We start from the raw sequence: 16,322 nt of genomic DNA, 5'->3' as shown, positions 1-16,322 counted from the left end.
ACACTTTGTAAACTGACAAAACAACAAATCTCGCGGAACATTACTAAAGGACCTATCTAACATTGAGAGGCTCTCTTTGTTTACTTTCTCTTTCATTAATAACTGAGTCACATTAACCTCTTCTGTTGCGTTTTTTGTATGAAACGCTAGTCAAGGGAATTGACTTTCGATCTATAGTGAAAAACTTCCCAAAATCATTAGTATTCCACTGTTATAATCGAAAGAGAACGAGAGAGGAGAGAATCTCTCATTTGTACATAGGTCCTTTAGTAATGTTCCGCGAGAAATATCCATGAATTGAATTGTATTGAATAAATGATGCTGCTAGCAAGACAGCGTCCTTTCATTACGTCACGCTAAAATTTGACCACTCTCCCCCCTCTTTCCACCGTAACGCTTTTAGTATGGAAATTTTAAAAAATGTGTGTAGGGCGGAACGCTTAAGCCTACCTCCACTCCCCCTTCAAGCGTTTCGTTTCCTTTAAGATTATGTTTCCATAGTCACAATGAAACTATTGCAAAACTAGTACTCTACATACACTAACACAAGCAATTTTGTTAATTACAAGAATCAATTCATTTCGAAATTGTTTACTGTCAATCATAAATTAATCATTATTGCACTTCAATTAGATAAATTACAATAAAAACATAATTTTTATAAATTAATACACACATATTGTGGTACTTCCCCCGTAATTTTTAAAGGGATGGGGTAAGTGGATCAAGTAGTATTATCATATATTGGCAGACTGCTTACGCAAATTGGAATAAGTTTCAATATCCTCAAAAATTGTTTTACTTTAACTTTCTTTCATTCCTATTTTAAATTTGTCAAACTGACCAGAGGAAATTTCAATTATTCCAACTTAAAGTTTCTACAGTCTCTCATGTATTTAAAAACATATTTTGCTAGATTAAAGCGAAATTTTTGGAAGTTTATCTAAGCTGAATGACAAAAGAGCAAAATATAATATAATATAAATATATATGTATAGAAACTTTTCAATTGAAAACATATTATCGTATATTTTGATCAAATCAATTGTTTCAGATTTAAGATTTTTTTTTCTGGTTATCCATTCACCCTACCATGAGAGTGCAAGTGGATCATTTGTCGAAAATTTTCGAACCACCCATAATCAGAAATAATGATTTGAAGTATATTAGGCCGTTATGTGTTATCCACGGGAAAAAAAGTTAGAATTACATTATTCACGTTAACTGATTGTAAAGATGAAGTTAAGTGTTGATTTTTCTGTAACTATTTACCCCACCTACCTTGAACGCAAAAAATGCTGTACTTTCAATATAGTAACGTTTATCTCCCTTTCCCTCCCTGCAGATGAACGTCCAACCGACAAAATACCATGGGCTGGTGCTCGACTTGATGCCGAACATTCGGCTGATGCAAGGCTTCGGTCACTTTCTTTTCCGTTACGTAAATGGGCCGGTCCTGATTCGGAAGCTGTACTCCTGGTGGAACCTGATAATGATCCTGCTGCAGTATTTTGCCATCATGGGCAACCTGGTGATGAATACAGGGGACGTCAATGAGCTAACGGCAAACACCATAACGACGCTGTTTTTCACCCATTCCGTGACCAAGTTCATCTACGTCGCCGTCAACTCGGAACATTTCTACCGCACGCTGGGCATCTGGAATCAACCGAACAGTCATTCACTTTTTGCCGAATCGGATGCTCGGTACCATTCGATTGCGTTGGCTAAGATGCGAAAACTGCTGGTCATGGTGATGGTGACTACAGTGCTATCCGTCGTCGGTAAGTGCTTGAAAGTCAAACCACTGCACTATGGCCCGAATTGACAATTATGCGGGAAAAAAAGATGTTTTTTTACCTCGTTGATCGCGATCGATGCCTTCAGAGAAGGTTTACAAAAATAGATAGGGTGGCCCTTATTCAGGTTTGAATTTTGAATAAAACATTTTTGTTGGAGGTTTTTCAGTAAACCTTAACAAAAAGGTAATTATGAACAATTTTGCGGATTATACTTGCTACCTGAGAGCTTTCTTCGCCAATATTGCCATTTTCGCAATCGTATATCGTGTGGTAGGTACAATTCTCGCATAACTTCTGATCTCGCCCTAAAAGCCATTGGTAACCATGTGTGTAGCTCGTTGTTTCTGAGCATTTGAATGGATTTTCATGTTATTTAACAACGCTATGGGAAAGTAAGGATCATTATCTACCTGCCCGTGATGTTGGTTTGGATGCTTATTCTTTTTTTTTTTGCTCAGAAACAACGAGCTACACACGTGGCTACCAATGGCTTTTAGGGCGTTATCTCAGAGTATGCGAGAATTATACTCTATGCCCAGGGAAGTCAAGAAAATTTCCATTACTGAAAGATCCTGGACCGACCAGGAATCGAACCTAGACACATTCAGCATGGCTTTGCTTCGTATCCGCAGACATTACCACTGGACTAAGGAAGGCCCCACATTCACGTAATACGTTTAAAAATAAAGTTGTTCAAAAATACACAGATTTTGAAAGTTAAACTTTTGGATTCGATTTATTGAACTCAAATGAGGAGTTGGGTCAAAAGAATATACCGAAGAACTCAACCACACACTACCCTAAACAAAAAAGTTTGATTCAAAATTCAAACCTATATGTTGGTAATTAAGGTTTTCACCTTTCTAGAAAAAAGTGTGACAGGGTGGTCCTTACTCCATATTTTTTTTTTTTCTAGAAAGATGCAATCCTCAATTACAAACAACTTCCCTAAAATCAACAAAAGCAGAGAAATAAAATTGTTTCTTGTTGAATTGTCAATTCGAACCATTGTGCAGGGGCGAAGGGAGAAAAAATATAAGTCACGTGGCTTGATTAATAACGATTTGTCTTTTGTTTTTTCTGCTCTCTTTTGTACCAACCCTTACCCAACACGTGCAAAAACTGGAACAGCATGGATCACGATAACATTCTTCGGCGATAGCGTCAAAAATGTATTCGACAAAGAGACTAATGAAACGTATACGGTGGAAATTCCCCGATTGCCCATCAAGGCTTGGTACCCGTGGGATGCAATGAGCGGAGTGCCGTACTTTTTCTCCTTCATCTACCAGGTAAGTTGGAATAAGGTTAACTTTTAACGATTTGGTCGTTCAGAGAAAAGTGCAAACATGAAATTGATCTACGTGAATTCTCACTAAATGATTGTCCGTTCAGAATTTACCAAGACCAAACTTGTCACTATTATTCTCCTTCTTCTAATCTATTGTAGAAACTTTGATGAGTTTCTGTCAAATTTCCAGTATGAAAGAAGCATGTCTCGCGTACCTCCAAGAAATTTCTATGACAAATTAGAATATAGGGTGGTAGGTCATTTGGCATAAAGTCGTTTAGCATAAAGCCGTTTGGCATAAAGTCGTTTGGCATAATGGTAATTTGGCATAAAGTCGTTTGGCATAATGGTTGTTTGGCATAATGGTCGTTTGGCATAATAGTCGTTTGGCATAATGAGTCTGAAACCAAGAATTTCTCAATTTTCGTTTTTACGTTTCTATTGAATCTTTCTGATGACACAAGGCTTGTTTTGGAGTCAATTGATACAAAATGGCACTCTTTTCAACAATCATTCGCTCTTGAATAAATTTAAGCATATTAGGAAAGTTATTGCCAGTAGTATTTTATTATTTATCCAGAAATTACCTTTCTTTCATATATTAATTCTTCTTTTGAGTTTTGCTATTGGAACAAATTTTTGCACTGAAGATTTTTATGTATTTAGCACAAATTTACCCTTCAATTAATTGTTCTATTTTTTTCCCTGAATATGATGTATCCATTATTATAGGTATGAAAACTGTTGATTTTAAATTTCAATAAATTTCTCCTTATTTTATGCATAGGCTGTTCTTTGGAGCTATATTTTTTAAGTATTTTTGTATACAACTGACAAAAGGGCGGCAATCGATAACATTGATCTGCTCAAATTATCAGCGAAAAGAGAAATCGATTACTGCAGTTACTTTGATGGGTTAAGCTAATTTTCCCCGAATGTCGTTTCCCCGAATGCCATTTCCCGAATATCCCGTTTCCTCGACTAGCCCACTCCCCGGAAAATTTTTAGCACCCATAATTGTCGTAACTATATACATTTCAGGGGGTGAACGAACTGACCATCTAATATGCACCCTTCTTTATTTAATTGGCGGTTCTTTCGAGTTTTACCGTCTTCAGCATTTTTGCCAACATGTGTACAGCCGAGAATGACAGAATACTTCCTTCTTCTGACTGTTTATAGTTCTGTCTCGTCACCACTTTTCGGGAGAACCAGTCATTGCCGCAATAATTTTTGGCGTCAATACTTGTATTGGTTTGATTGTAAATTTTGCCTTCTTTTAAAAATAGACCGTTCTTTATGTTTATACTGTTACAAATTTTATTATTTAGTAAAGCTTATTGTGAACCATTTTTATTATCAATGTTTTGTTAGAATTATAATTATTTCAGAACCTGCCAATGTTCAATATATACTTTTTTTTTGGGGCAAACGCGTGATCTCCTTACGAGATATGCTGGAAAATGTATTATTTCAATCACAAATTTTCCCTTTTCTCGATAATAGACGGTGTTTTTGATGTACACTTCCAAAATTAAAATTTATATTGAACCGTTGAAAAGTTTTGCCACAAATATTTTCTTTTAAAGATGTGTTGTTCATTTGAGCTGTGCTGTGAAAAGATTTTGTTTTTGCGTTAGAGTCTGAAACATTTTAAACGAAAAATAATCTGCTCTCGTATAAAGGCTATTTTTGCATTAAGTCGAATTAATAGATCTTTTGATTAGAGCTTTTGATATTTTGCAAAAAAATCATTCTTTTATCAAGTAATTTTCAGTGAGTGTTGCGTCCAAACTGGGACAGAGCTTGATATGCAGCGAAATATTCTATGAGCGTTCCCTTGATGAATAACTGCGAACTTTCCTTGCCAATTTACTGTTTTCAAATATGTATATCGCAACAAGCTCAAGGGTACTCTATGTTCTGAGATGTAGAGACCCGTCACGAGTTTTATTTAGTAATGCTCTATAATGTCACAACAATTTTTGAAATTCTTAGCTCGGATAATCTCTGAACGAACACCACGCTTGTTTAGAAGCTACCAAATTTTTTTGCTGTGGACTCGGTGGTGTTGATCTCGGTAAAAGCTTAAAAAATGCCGATATGTATTTCAATCATTATGCCACTCTGAGTGCTCTATCAAATCAATCATATACTATCACCTTGGTTTGGGTCCCTTCACATTGCTCGATTCAGGGCAATGAGAAAGCGGACTCTCTCGCCAAGGTGGGCGCTATGGAAGGCGAAATTTATGACCGATAAATCGCCTTCAATGAATTTTTCTCAATCGCTCGTCAGCACGCCTTGATCTCTTTGCAACAAAAATGGGATGGTGGAGACTTGGGAAGGTGGTTACATTCTATTCTCCCACAGGTAATGAAGAAACCGTGGTTCAAAGGGTTGGACTTAAGTCGAGACTTTATTAAGGTAATGTGTCGACTTATGTCCAATCACTACTCACTGGGCTCACACTTTTACAGAATAGGGCTCACAGGCAGCAATCATTGCAGCTGTGGTGCAGGCTACCAAGATATCAACCATATATTATGGGAATGCAGCGAACACGATATTGCCAGATCTAATTTTTGTGCTACCCTCAGGTCCAAGGAAAACCAGAAAAGGAAGACATTAGAGATGTGCTAGGTAAGCGGGATCTCGACTATATGAGACTCGTTTTCGAGTTCTTGAAGAAAATTGAAGCCGCTGTTTAATCCCTTCCCCCATGTCGTTTCACTAGTCGCCTCGTTTCCTCCCGAAACCCGTTTTTTTGTGTCGTTACAGGTTATCGTTATGTCCACTCTACGTTGATCAGTAGCAAAACCGCTAGAAAACTATGCTGTTGAATGTCAACGGAAAGATCCCTTACCCCATCCTTACCTACAACATTTGTTATCCCTAACCTCGACCAAACCGCGAGTTTTACGGTTCCCCAAAGCTAATATTAGATAGTAAGAAATGAACAGAATTGTAATAAAAATTCAAATGAGTTCGGCTCCGTTATGCCTGATGGCGCTTGAACCTGTAAATAAACGAATAAGTAAAAAAAAAAATCATTATGCCAAACGGCCATTATGCCAAATGACCATTATGCCAAACGGCCATTATGCCAAACGACCATTATGCCAAACGACTTTATGCCAAACGGCTTTATGCCAAACGGCTTTATGCCAAACGACCTTATGCCAAACGACTTTATGCCAAACGGGGTACAATCAAAATATAGGGATAGTATTGGAAATAATTCGAAAACATATTTGAGAGTCCCAAAAAAGTGAGTTTTTGTTTCAATCTTTTAAACAATGATGTTTGTTTGTTTGTGAATTTACGACACTTTTTTTAATGATAATATTAAGTTCTCTGCATGTCTATAAAAACAATATAAAGATTGGAACGCGCAAAAATTGGTCGACGAAAAAATCGTATCTTTCAGTCAAAACTCATAATACAAAAAACTTTTTATGTTCTTTTGATAGCTTAATTCATCTATTGAAAGGAAAAAAATGTACATTTATAATTTTGGTTTACCAAATCCAAATTGCCGTGCCTTCAGATTAATCCCTACAATAAAATTTTGCACAATGTTCTCATCGACATTATCTGTCAGTAATGAAAATATTACTTTTTAAACCACTCGTGCATATAGGGATTTTTTTAAATTTCCGTACGGGTTTGGGCCGAAGGGTCTCAGATTTTCATGAAACTTTTTCCACAGTCAGGGCTCATCAATATATGAATAAAAAAATTGAGAAAAATTTAGGGTCGCCTATTTTTCTGAAAAACTCAGATGGAAATTTTTTGTTTTCCCCTGACACTACTTACTTTGAAAAATCATAACACAAGAACAAAGCATCATAGAAACAAAGTTTTTTTTTATGAAAATGAAAGCAAATTTTCTCAGGAATAAAAAAAAAAAATTAACTGGGAAAAGTTTTCCACAAAATTTTCCATCGTTGAGAAAATTCATAAAGAAAAGCCGGAAAAACTGTGTTCCAATTAGTGGAAAACTTTCAAAAATATATTTTTGACAAGGTAATTTCAAAAGCTTGAATCGCTGAAATTTTTGAAATGGTATTTTTTTTTTCGATTTTGAGTTATAGCCTATTTTGTGGAAAATGACCATATAAGCCTTTTCTTTGAAAATCCATATTTCAACCGAAGCATCGGAAAACAAAGATTTTTTATCAGAGCAATTGCAAATTTTCTCTAACATCTGAAAAAAAGATATGGGATTGGTTTTAATGAAGTATAAGTCGGAATGGATGATATTTTTCATGAAAAATTACACCGCTAAGAAAAACTGAAAAAAAAACTGTTTCTGCTTCAATTTTTCATTACACTGAAAAGGGGTTCTTTCTTTTTTATGGAACAAATAAGATTAGTATTATTTTATTTTTAAATTTTATTCATTCAATTATTCAGTATATAACTCACATTTTCATCTTAATACTATTTATTTTTCCAACCGGGAAGATTGTCTTTGGTTGCTAACACCAGAAGATTTTCTTTTTTTGTATTATTAAGAACAAAGCATGCTGTATTTTCTTGGTTTTCATGTGCATCTGAGAATTCACTAGCAAAAATGCTTCGTTCTTCTTTTGGTATAAATGAATGATATTTTTTTGTTCCAGGAATTGGAACAAGGTTAAAAAATCTTTCCTGAAGAAATTTTTCAGCCGCTGAATGATCATTTTCAGTTGCTTGAGCTTGAGCTTGGCTTGAGCTTGATTGGCCGCCCGTGGATGCACTCCAGTATCGCCAGATCAGCTGCACTTACACAAGGAACCAACCGAATGACTGCTTGGGACTAACAGGCATCCTCAGTGTATAAGTGCTGGTGATCTTCTATTTTTAGGCAATAATGGCACCTGCCACGTCAGAATGCAGACCAATGAGGGGAAGGGGGAGGAATTGATGATGCATTGAACTGGCTCCCACGTAGACCGTATATTCCACTGCATCCACGCCAGTTCATGCGGGAGTGTATGGATTGGGGGAAAGGCATGGCAGAGAGGTTTGCTTTTGTGGTTAGCAGACTACCTATGTATCAGGCGTAAGTAAGGCGTGCGCGTGGAAGTAGGAAGCGTTAGGGAAACGGTTTCTTGTCCGTCTCTGGTTCTAGCGTTTGCTATGAACGAATAGTTTGAGTGTGATATATTTAGAATGAAAGATAGAAGCAAGTGAGAGATATACAACTACAAAGTACGAGGAAAGGGACGGGCCTGGGATTGAACCCATGACCTTCTGCATATGAAGCAGAAGCGGTAGCCATCAGACCACCAACCCCGACTTGGCTGAATGATCATTTTCAGTTGCATAGATAAATTCTCAATCTTTTTTAAATTGGTCTTTCACCTTTTGCGACACAGCCCAGTCGAAAAATTGTTTGGCGTTATTAATTTCTGCTGACTTTCTAATACTAGCATCTCTAGCCATATCACTCTAGTAGTGATGGATTGGTGCACGTCGACATCGTAGACGCAGGGGGATAAAATCTCTATTATTTTTTCTTTTTTTTAAATATAATGTACCACAACGACTTACATCAATGGAAGGCCATTTGACCTTTGGTGGAACAATGCATTAGGTGGAATGATCCTAGTTTCCTTCTTAAGGTTTGGCGGCATCGCCACCTTTGGGTTGATTTGCTACATGCAGATCTTGCACGTAGTTAGGCGATATTATCCGTCCTTCGTCCGCCCATCGACGATTCGGTTGTAATTGTCGTCTCCCCGGTAAATCTTTGTGATGTCCGGTGCTCTATTTTAGCGGAGGCAGATTGTCTTCCTTTACCAACGCACAGTGATGCGAGTGCGGAAAATAGTCGAAACACACACTAGTAATTCGCATAATAATTTTGTATTCTTAAACGATAATTAAATAGTTATTTTTCCCAAGGTTTCATAAAGATTGAGTGAAAATAAAAGTTGCTGAAGTGTTTTTTGCTCCTTTGTAATATGTGAAAATCCAAATGAAATTCAATTTAGTTTTCAAATATGAGCACATACTCGCACACATATGACACTAGTCTTAAATGAAAGATTTTTCAATTAAGTTTCGGTAAAGCATACACTCATCTTGTGCAAACTTGCGCAACTTAGGTTTTTTGTCCTTCGACTAATCGGATTGAATGTGACAATTCTCTTCTCTTCTTTCTGGCGTTACGTCCCTACTAGGACAGAGCCTGCTTCTCAGCTTAGTGTTCTTATGAGCACTTCCACAGTTATTAACTGAGAGCTTACTATGCCAATGACCATTTTTTGCATGTGTATATCGTGTGGCAGGTACGAAGATACTCTATGCCCTGGGAAGTCGAGAAAATTTCCAACCCGAAAAGATCCTCGACCGGTGGGATGTGACAATTCTGAGTATGGTTATATTTTAATGAGCGTATGAATACTTCTGTTTGGGTGCTAATCAAAAGGCATATATGTTTAAACATCATTTTATAAGATACTAATATAACGATACTGAAGGATTCCATTTTCAAACCATTCACAAGCTGGGCTCAAGTGCTGTATAGCTTGACGAAGCCAAATCACATGTTGTTATTATAGAATTCTGATATATCAAGAAACCGCCTAAAAACGTGTTAATCATACAATGATGAAAAATAGTAAATAGTGAAAAACATGTACAATCTAGTCAATTAGAGTAAAGATACTTTTTAAGAATATGAGAAATCTATTTCAAGACTTTTTTCCATCTTTTGTATGGAGAGGCATCACTCGCTTGCCCAACCGAGTACGAGGCTGCAGCCCGGACAAGTGTTCAGACTGCCAATGACTCCAGATTCTACGCACGTACTCCTGTGTATATTGATACCAGTTCAGTCGATTGGACGGTATGTCAGCTAAAATGGGTTCTGGGATGCCAGTGAGTGATCAATGGACCACGAAATGCCCAGGTGTGAGCACCTCTAGATCGTTTGGATCCGATGATAGCTGTGTCAAATCCTTTTTTTTTTTGACTCAAAGGACGAGAATTAAGGCAGCTTTCTAATAGAGTCAGAAGGGTCCAACAATTTGTCCTGGTAGAGAATCACGTCTCCACGGTTCGGGGAAAATGGTTCTTCATCGACATAACAGCCGCCACCCAGAGTCCACCGAAGTTCGGGAATCTTGGAGTGATGAATTTGAAAGTAATTCTATCTTCCAAGCAATCATCATAAGAGATATAAACGCTCAGGTTGGCCAGGAGGAGGAGTTCAGACCAACTATTGGAAAGTTAAGCGGAGGACTGCTGGACTGAGGACTGCTGGAGAACAGTGAAAGCAGCCATTAACAATGCAGCTGAGAGCAACGTCGGGTACGTGGGACGGAGTCGACGGAACGATTGGTTCAACGAGGCAGATTCTGAAAGAGAAGAATGCAGCGCGGGCTATAGCAAGGGACTTGGCAGAACGTGGAACGTTATAGACGGAAACGGCAACAGTAAACCCGCCTCTTTCGGGAAAAAAAAGCCTCATACACCCAATCTACAAAATACTGTCGCGCATTCTGTTTAACAGACTGAGACTGGTTTTAGCAAGGGTTCGACGACGGACCAGATGTTTATCTTTTGAATGATCCTAGATACATTCCGGGAGTATAAACTGCAGACTCACCATCTGTTTATTGATTTCAAGTCGGCGTACGATACAGTGAAAAGAAATGAGCTGTGGCAGACAATGTCTGGACATGGTTTTCCGGCGAGAATCTATGACAAAAGGTTTAAAGGCAAAAGGTTCAAAGGATAGCAGGTCCAAAGACAAAAGGTCGAAAGGACAAAAGGTCTAAGAACAAAAAAGAAGGAACAAAAGGACGTAAGGATATTTTTAAAGAAGGAAAAATCTCCAACCAAGCAAATCATATTCGACGTTTTGTCCATTCGACCTTTTGTCTCTCGACCATTTGTCCATATTTTTATTTTATTTTTTATTTATCCGGCGAAACTAATAAGTCTGATACATGCTACGCTGGATGGTTCGAAATCAACTGTTCAGATTGCAGACGAGGTGTCAACCTCGTTTGTGACATTCGTGCATTTATTTAGTTAACATCTAAACAGATAACACTGAATCAACAATCAACAATTTCACGTCACAATACTCGGTTCGCGGCCGCATCTCTCCATCCTCGGTTCTGCCCCACACTCGCAAAATCAAAGCCCACTTGTTCCACCCACCTAGTTCGCTGCGCTCCACGCCTTCTTATAGCAACCGGATCCGAGGCGAACACTATCTTTGCAAGGTTGCTGTCCGGCATTCTTGCAACATGCCCTGCCCATCGTATCCTTCTAGCTTAGGCCACCTTCTGGATACTGGGTTCGCCGTAAAGTTAGGCGAGCTTGTGGTTCATCCTTCGCCGCCACACACCGTTTTCCTGCACACCGCCAAAGATCGTCCTACGCACCCGACGTTCGATGACTCCAGGTGCTTGCAGGTCCTCCTCGAGCATCGTCCACGTTTCATGCCCGTAGAGGACTACCGGCCTTATGAGCGTTTTGTACATGGTACATTTGGTGCGGGCGTGAATCTTTTTTGACCGCAGCTTCTTCTGGAGTCCATAGTAGGCCCGACTTCCACTGATGATGCGCCTCCGTATTTCACGGCTAACGCTATTGTCAGCCGTCAGCAAGGATCCAAGGTAGACGAACTCGTCGACCACCTCGAACGTATCCCCGTCTATCGTAACACTGCTACTTGGTTTCCATCTTCCGCAGTACTGACGAAGGCATTTCCTCCGTTGTCCTGTCCTTCATTGCCTGTGCTCTCAGCGCCATTCAGGTGCTCGTCCAAGTGCTGCTTCCACCTTTCGATCACATCACGCTCGTCCGTCAGAATGCTCCCATCCTTATCCCTGCACATCGTGGCTCGCGGCACGAAGCCGTTGCGGGATGCGTTGAGCTTCTGATAGAACTTACGCGTTTCTTGAGACCGGCACAACTGTTCCATCTCCTCGCACTTCGTCTCCTCCAGGAGGCGCTTTTTCTCCCGAAAGAGGCGGGTCTGCTGTTGCCGTTTCCGTTTATAGCGTTCCACGTTCTGCCGGGTCCCTTGCTGCAGCATGACCGCCCGCGCTGCATTCTTCTCCTCCAAAACCTCCAGGCACTACTCGTCGAACCAATCGTTCCGTCAACTCCGTCCCACGTACCCAACGTTGATCTCAGCTGCATCGTTGATGGCTGCTTTTACTGTTCTCCAGCAGTCCTCAAGATGGGCTTCGTCCAGCTCACCCTCTTCCGGTAATGCAGCCTCGAGGTGCTGCGCGTATGCCGCTGCGACATCCGGTTGCTTGAGCCGCTCTAAGTCATACCGGGGCGGCCGTCGGTACCGTACGTTGTTAACGACGGATAGTTTTGGGTTCAGTTTGACCATCATCAGGTAGTGGTAAGGTTAGCGCCACGATAGGTCCTGGCGTAGATAATGTCGGAGAAGTGCCGACCATCAATCAGAACGTGGTCGATTTGCGATTCTGTCTGCTGTGGTGATCTCCAGGTGTATCGGTATGGAATGCTGTGCTGGAAGTAGGTGCTACGAATGGCCATATTCTTGGAGGCGGCAAAATCAATTACTCGTAGGCCGTTTTCGTTCGTCAGCCGGTGGGCGCTGAACTTTCCAATCGTCGGTCTGAATTCCTCCTCCTGGCCAACCTGAGCGTTTAGATCTCCTATGATAATTTTGACGTCGTGGCTTGGGCAGCTGTCGTACTCGCGTTCGAGCTGCGCGTAAAAAGCGTCTTTATCATCATCAGTGCTTCCTGAGTGAGGGCTGTGCACGTTTATTTTGCTAAAGTTGAAGAACCGGCCTTTGATCCTCAACTTGCACATTCTCTCATTGATCGGCCACCACCCGATCACGCGCCTCTGCATATCACCCATCACTATAAAAGCCGCACTGCCGCAGCTCTGGTAGATGGTATGATTACCTCTAAACATTCGCACCATTGATCCCTTCCAACACACTTCCTGCAACGCTACGATGCCGAATCCGCGGTCCTTCAACACGTCGGCGAGTATGCGTGTGCTCCCGATGAAGTTGAGAGATTTACAGTTCCACGTACCGAGCTTCCAATCGCTAGTCCCTTTACGTCGCTGTGGTCTTTGCCGATTGTCCCGGCTCGTATTCTCTCGTTGATTATTCGTTGCTTGATATTTTTACGACTGGCTTGCAGGGCCTGACACCAACCCCCTAGATTTCCGGAGGACCATTCCCCCTAAATGTTCGGAGGACCATAGTGTACAGTTTAGCTTAGAGTCCTTCTCTGGCACTCGGACGGTGATCAGCCGCCCCTGACATGAGGAACAGACGCTGTTGTGAGCCGCTCCTAACATGGAGTACAGACGCTCAAGGTTTGCAGAAGCAAAAGCAAACCCTTACCTGTCAGCATACGACCAAAGTTCCCACCGGGGGTTGGTTACCCGATCTTCCCTAAGGTTGCTCGTATCCCGGCCAGTACCGCGAGGAGGTAGGGATATGAGTTGCTAGGCAAGAGGCACAGGACTCACAGAGGGGTCTATTTTATTCCTTCAGGTACGCGAGGTAGCAATGGAACGCCATGCCCAGCCAGTTGTATATCTCTCACTTGCTTCTATCTGCCATTCTAAATCTATCACACTCAAACTATTCGTTCATAGCAAACGCTAGAGCCAGAGGCGGACAAGAAACCGTTTCCCTTATTCCCGTTCTTCCACGCGCATGCCTTTCCTTACGCCTGATTCATAGGCAGTCTGCTAACCACAAAAGCAATTCTCAAACCACAACGAATTCTCTGCCATGCCTTTCCCCCAATCCACACATTCCCGCATGAACTGGCGTAGATGCAGTAGTATATACGGTCTACGTGGGAGCCAGTATAATGCACCATCAGTTCCTTCCTCTTCCCCACGTTGGTCTGCATTCTGACGTGGCAGGCACCATTGTCGTCTAAAAATAGATGATCACCAGCACTTACACACTGTGGATGCCTGTTAGTCCCAAGCAGTCATTCGGTTGGTTCCTTGTGTAAGTGCAGCTGATCTGGCGATACTGGAGTAGCATCCACGGGCGGCCAATAATAGTAGGCTTTTCAAAAATACACGTGAAAAGTCTCAATGGACCAATGCACGAGTTCACGAATTTGACGTTTGAGCGGTGCCACATTCACTCGTTGCCATGATCACATAAATAACACGGCACCGCTAAAACGTCAAGTAGTGAACTCGTGCATCGGTCCATTGTACAGCTATTGCGACTTTATATCAAATTGCATGGATTTGTGACTAATTTACCAATGTTAGTATTTATGACCGCCCTCCTATGAAGCTGGAACCACTGTACGCTGTAGTAGACTTGGTACTTGAATAAAGTGTTGGCGGTGGGATTCACCGCTCGGAGTTCACGTTCTCCGGTTTTCGGCCAGCGTATTTCCTGGATAGCTGCCACGTTCATGCCGACATTCTGCCATCACAACCACCCACCTTTGTCAGGGCTTTGGACATGTAGCTCTGGTTCTCAATAGTTTCAATTTCTTTCGGACATGGTTATACGGTGAGCCGACATACGCTAGCAGTGATCAATTATTGTACTAGAAGTTTTGAATGTTATGCCATAGGTCAATATTAGCGTTGAGCAAATTTAACCAGAACATCGATGTTACTGAATCGATTCAAATTCGATAAGTCGAATGGATTCACCGATTTAATCGAATCATTTTAATCGATGTTTTTGAATCGATTCAATTTTCAAGCTCATATGAAAATTTACAAAAAAAAAGCTCTCAATATAAGACCAAATGCCAATTATTGTATTTGATTATTTAATTCCTAGGATCAAATAAAGTTTGAAATCAAAAATTGTTCATTCAATGCCTTAAAACTAGGTTTAAGATTCATGGAGAAATTCTAATCAATTTCATACTTTTGAATCCAGGGAATGTCTGAAAACTCAGTGTAGTGCCAAAAATATGCGTGCTACTCAGAAATTGATTGTGCGTCTCCCATTCTTTGCGAGTAAACTCAAAGCAAGGCGCAGGAGACAATTTGTTTTTGTGCGAGACAAAGCAAAGCACATTCTCTACTCTTTCAGTCTCTTTCGTGAAAGCACAAAATCCACTCTAGAAAGTATTCTTTGAAAGCGGACAAGCTTAATAAGTGCTTTGCAAAATCTTATTGTTGTGGATCTTGACATATTTGGTAAAGTCAGAAACATAAGGTGGTGACGAATTATCTTCAACGTGTTTAAGAGTTTTGACAGTCACATATTAATGAAATGAATTCAAGTGAATTTGTTTACGCGTGTACGGAACGCAAAGAGTGAAAATGAGACAACTCGATACCATGCATCCCAAAACACATTGCGAGTCAGCACAGCCAGGGTGCAGTCCAGAGAAAAATACTCCTGCACGTCTCTTTCGAATTTTGGGTGCTATCTCGCAGCAGCGCGTGTAGCACCGAAAGAGATTTGAGTCGCACCCCATCCCTGTTTGAATCAAAACAAAACATCGAACGAAAAAAATCGATTCACTCGATTTTGAGTGATTCTAACATCGATCCAAAAAATTGATAAATCGAAACAAAATATCGATGTTTGGAACATTGATTCGAAACTGCCCAACGCTAGTCAATATATGACATTTTGGAATAAAAAAAGATAATTTACTAAAATTAATCTCTTGTAGATTGAAATAATGAGTGAATTGCAAACCTTCTTATTATGTTCCATTTGTTTCTTCCACCAAGTTATTTAAAATGTTATATCATTATAATTTGGACCCACTTTCTATCGATTGAAGCACTCATTGTCTGTCACATTATCCCGACCAAAGTTGAAAAGATGCCATGCTTAAGTTATGAGGTCACGACACAAAGCATGAAATTTCACCATCGCTTCCAGTAACAATGAATTGAGTCGGACAGATCCCCACCCAAAGCGGCAATTTTCCTTTACATCCCTTCCACGGTGACCCAGCAGCCATAATAATCGTCACCCCAGTGTCGACCCGGGCCAACAGCTCGACCACATTTAACATTTTTCAATCTTTCATCCTGACAGGCTTATTTCCTGCTGTTTTCGATGTGCCAGGCCAACCTCGCCGATGTGATGTTCTGCTCCTGGCTGCTCTTCACTTGCGAACAGCTGCAGCATTTGAAGGTACGTACAGTATTGGATATTAGCAACCTATTCAATTTTTCGTAGAAAATGATCAAATTTGGTTGGCTAAATGTCAGTTATTAACGAACCAATTTGAATGAAATTTTCAAACCACGTCAGA

General features: G+C 40.4%; 1 protein-coding gene across 1 annotated transcript in view; it reads left to right on the top strand.

The window, feature by feature from the left end:
• The window catches only part of LOC5567058 (odorant receptor coreceptor), a 64,899-nt gene that overhangs the window by 13,582 nt on the left and 34,995 nt on the right, over window positions 1–16,322 (top strand). The window contains exons 2-4 of the mRNA XM_021851217.1: window positions 1,346–1,784; window positions 2,934–3,094; window positions 16,103–16,201. Of these exons, the coding sequence (XP_021706909.1) occupies window positions 1,346–1,784; window positions 2,934–3,094; window positions 16,103–16,201 (699 nt within the window). The remainder of the gene's footprint in view (window positions 1–1,345; window positions 1,785–2,933; window positions 3,095–16,102; window positions 16,202–16,322) is intronic.

Source organism: Aedes aegypti, chromosome 3 (assembly GCF_002204515.2).
Source record: "Aedes aegypti strain LVP_AGWG chromosome 3, AaegL5.0 Primary Assembly, whole genome shotgun sequence".
Taxonomy (NCBI): Eukaryota; Metazoa; Arthropoda; class Insecta; order Diptera; family Culicidae; genus Aedes; species Aedes aegypti.
This window is presented reverse-complemented; position numbering and strand designations above follow the sequence as displayed.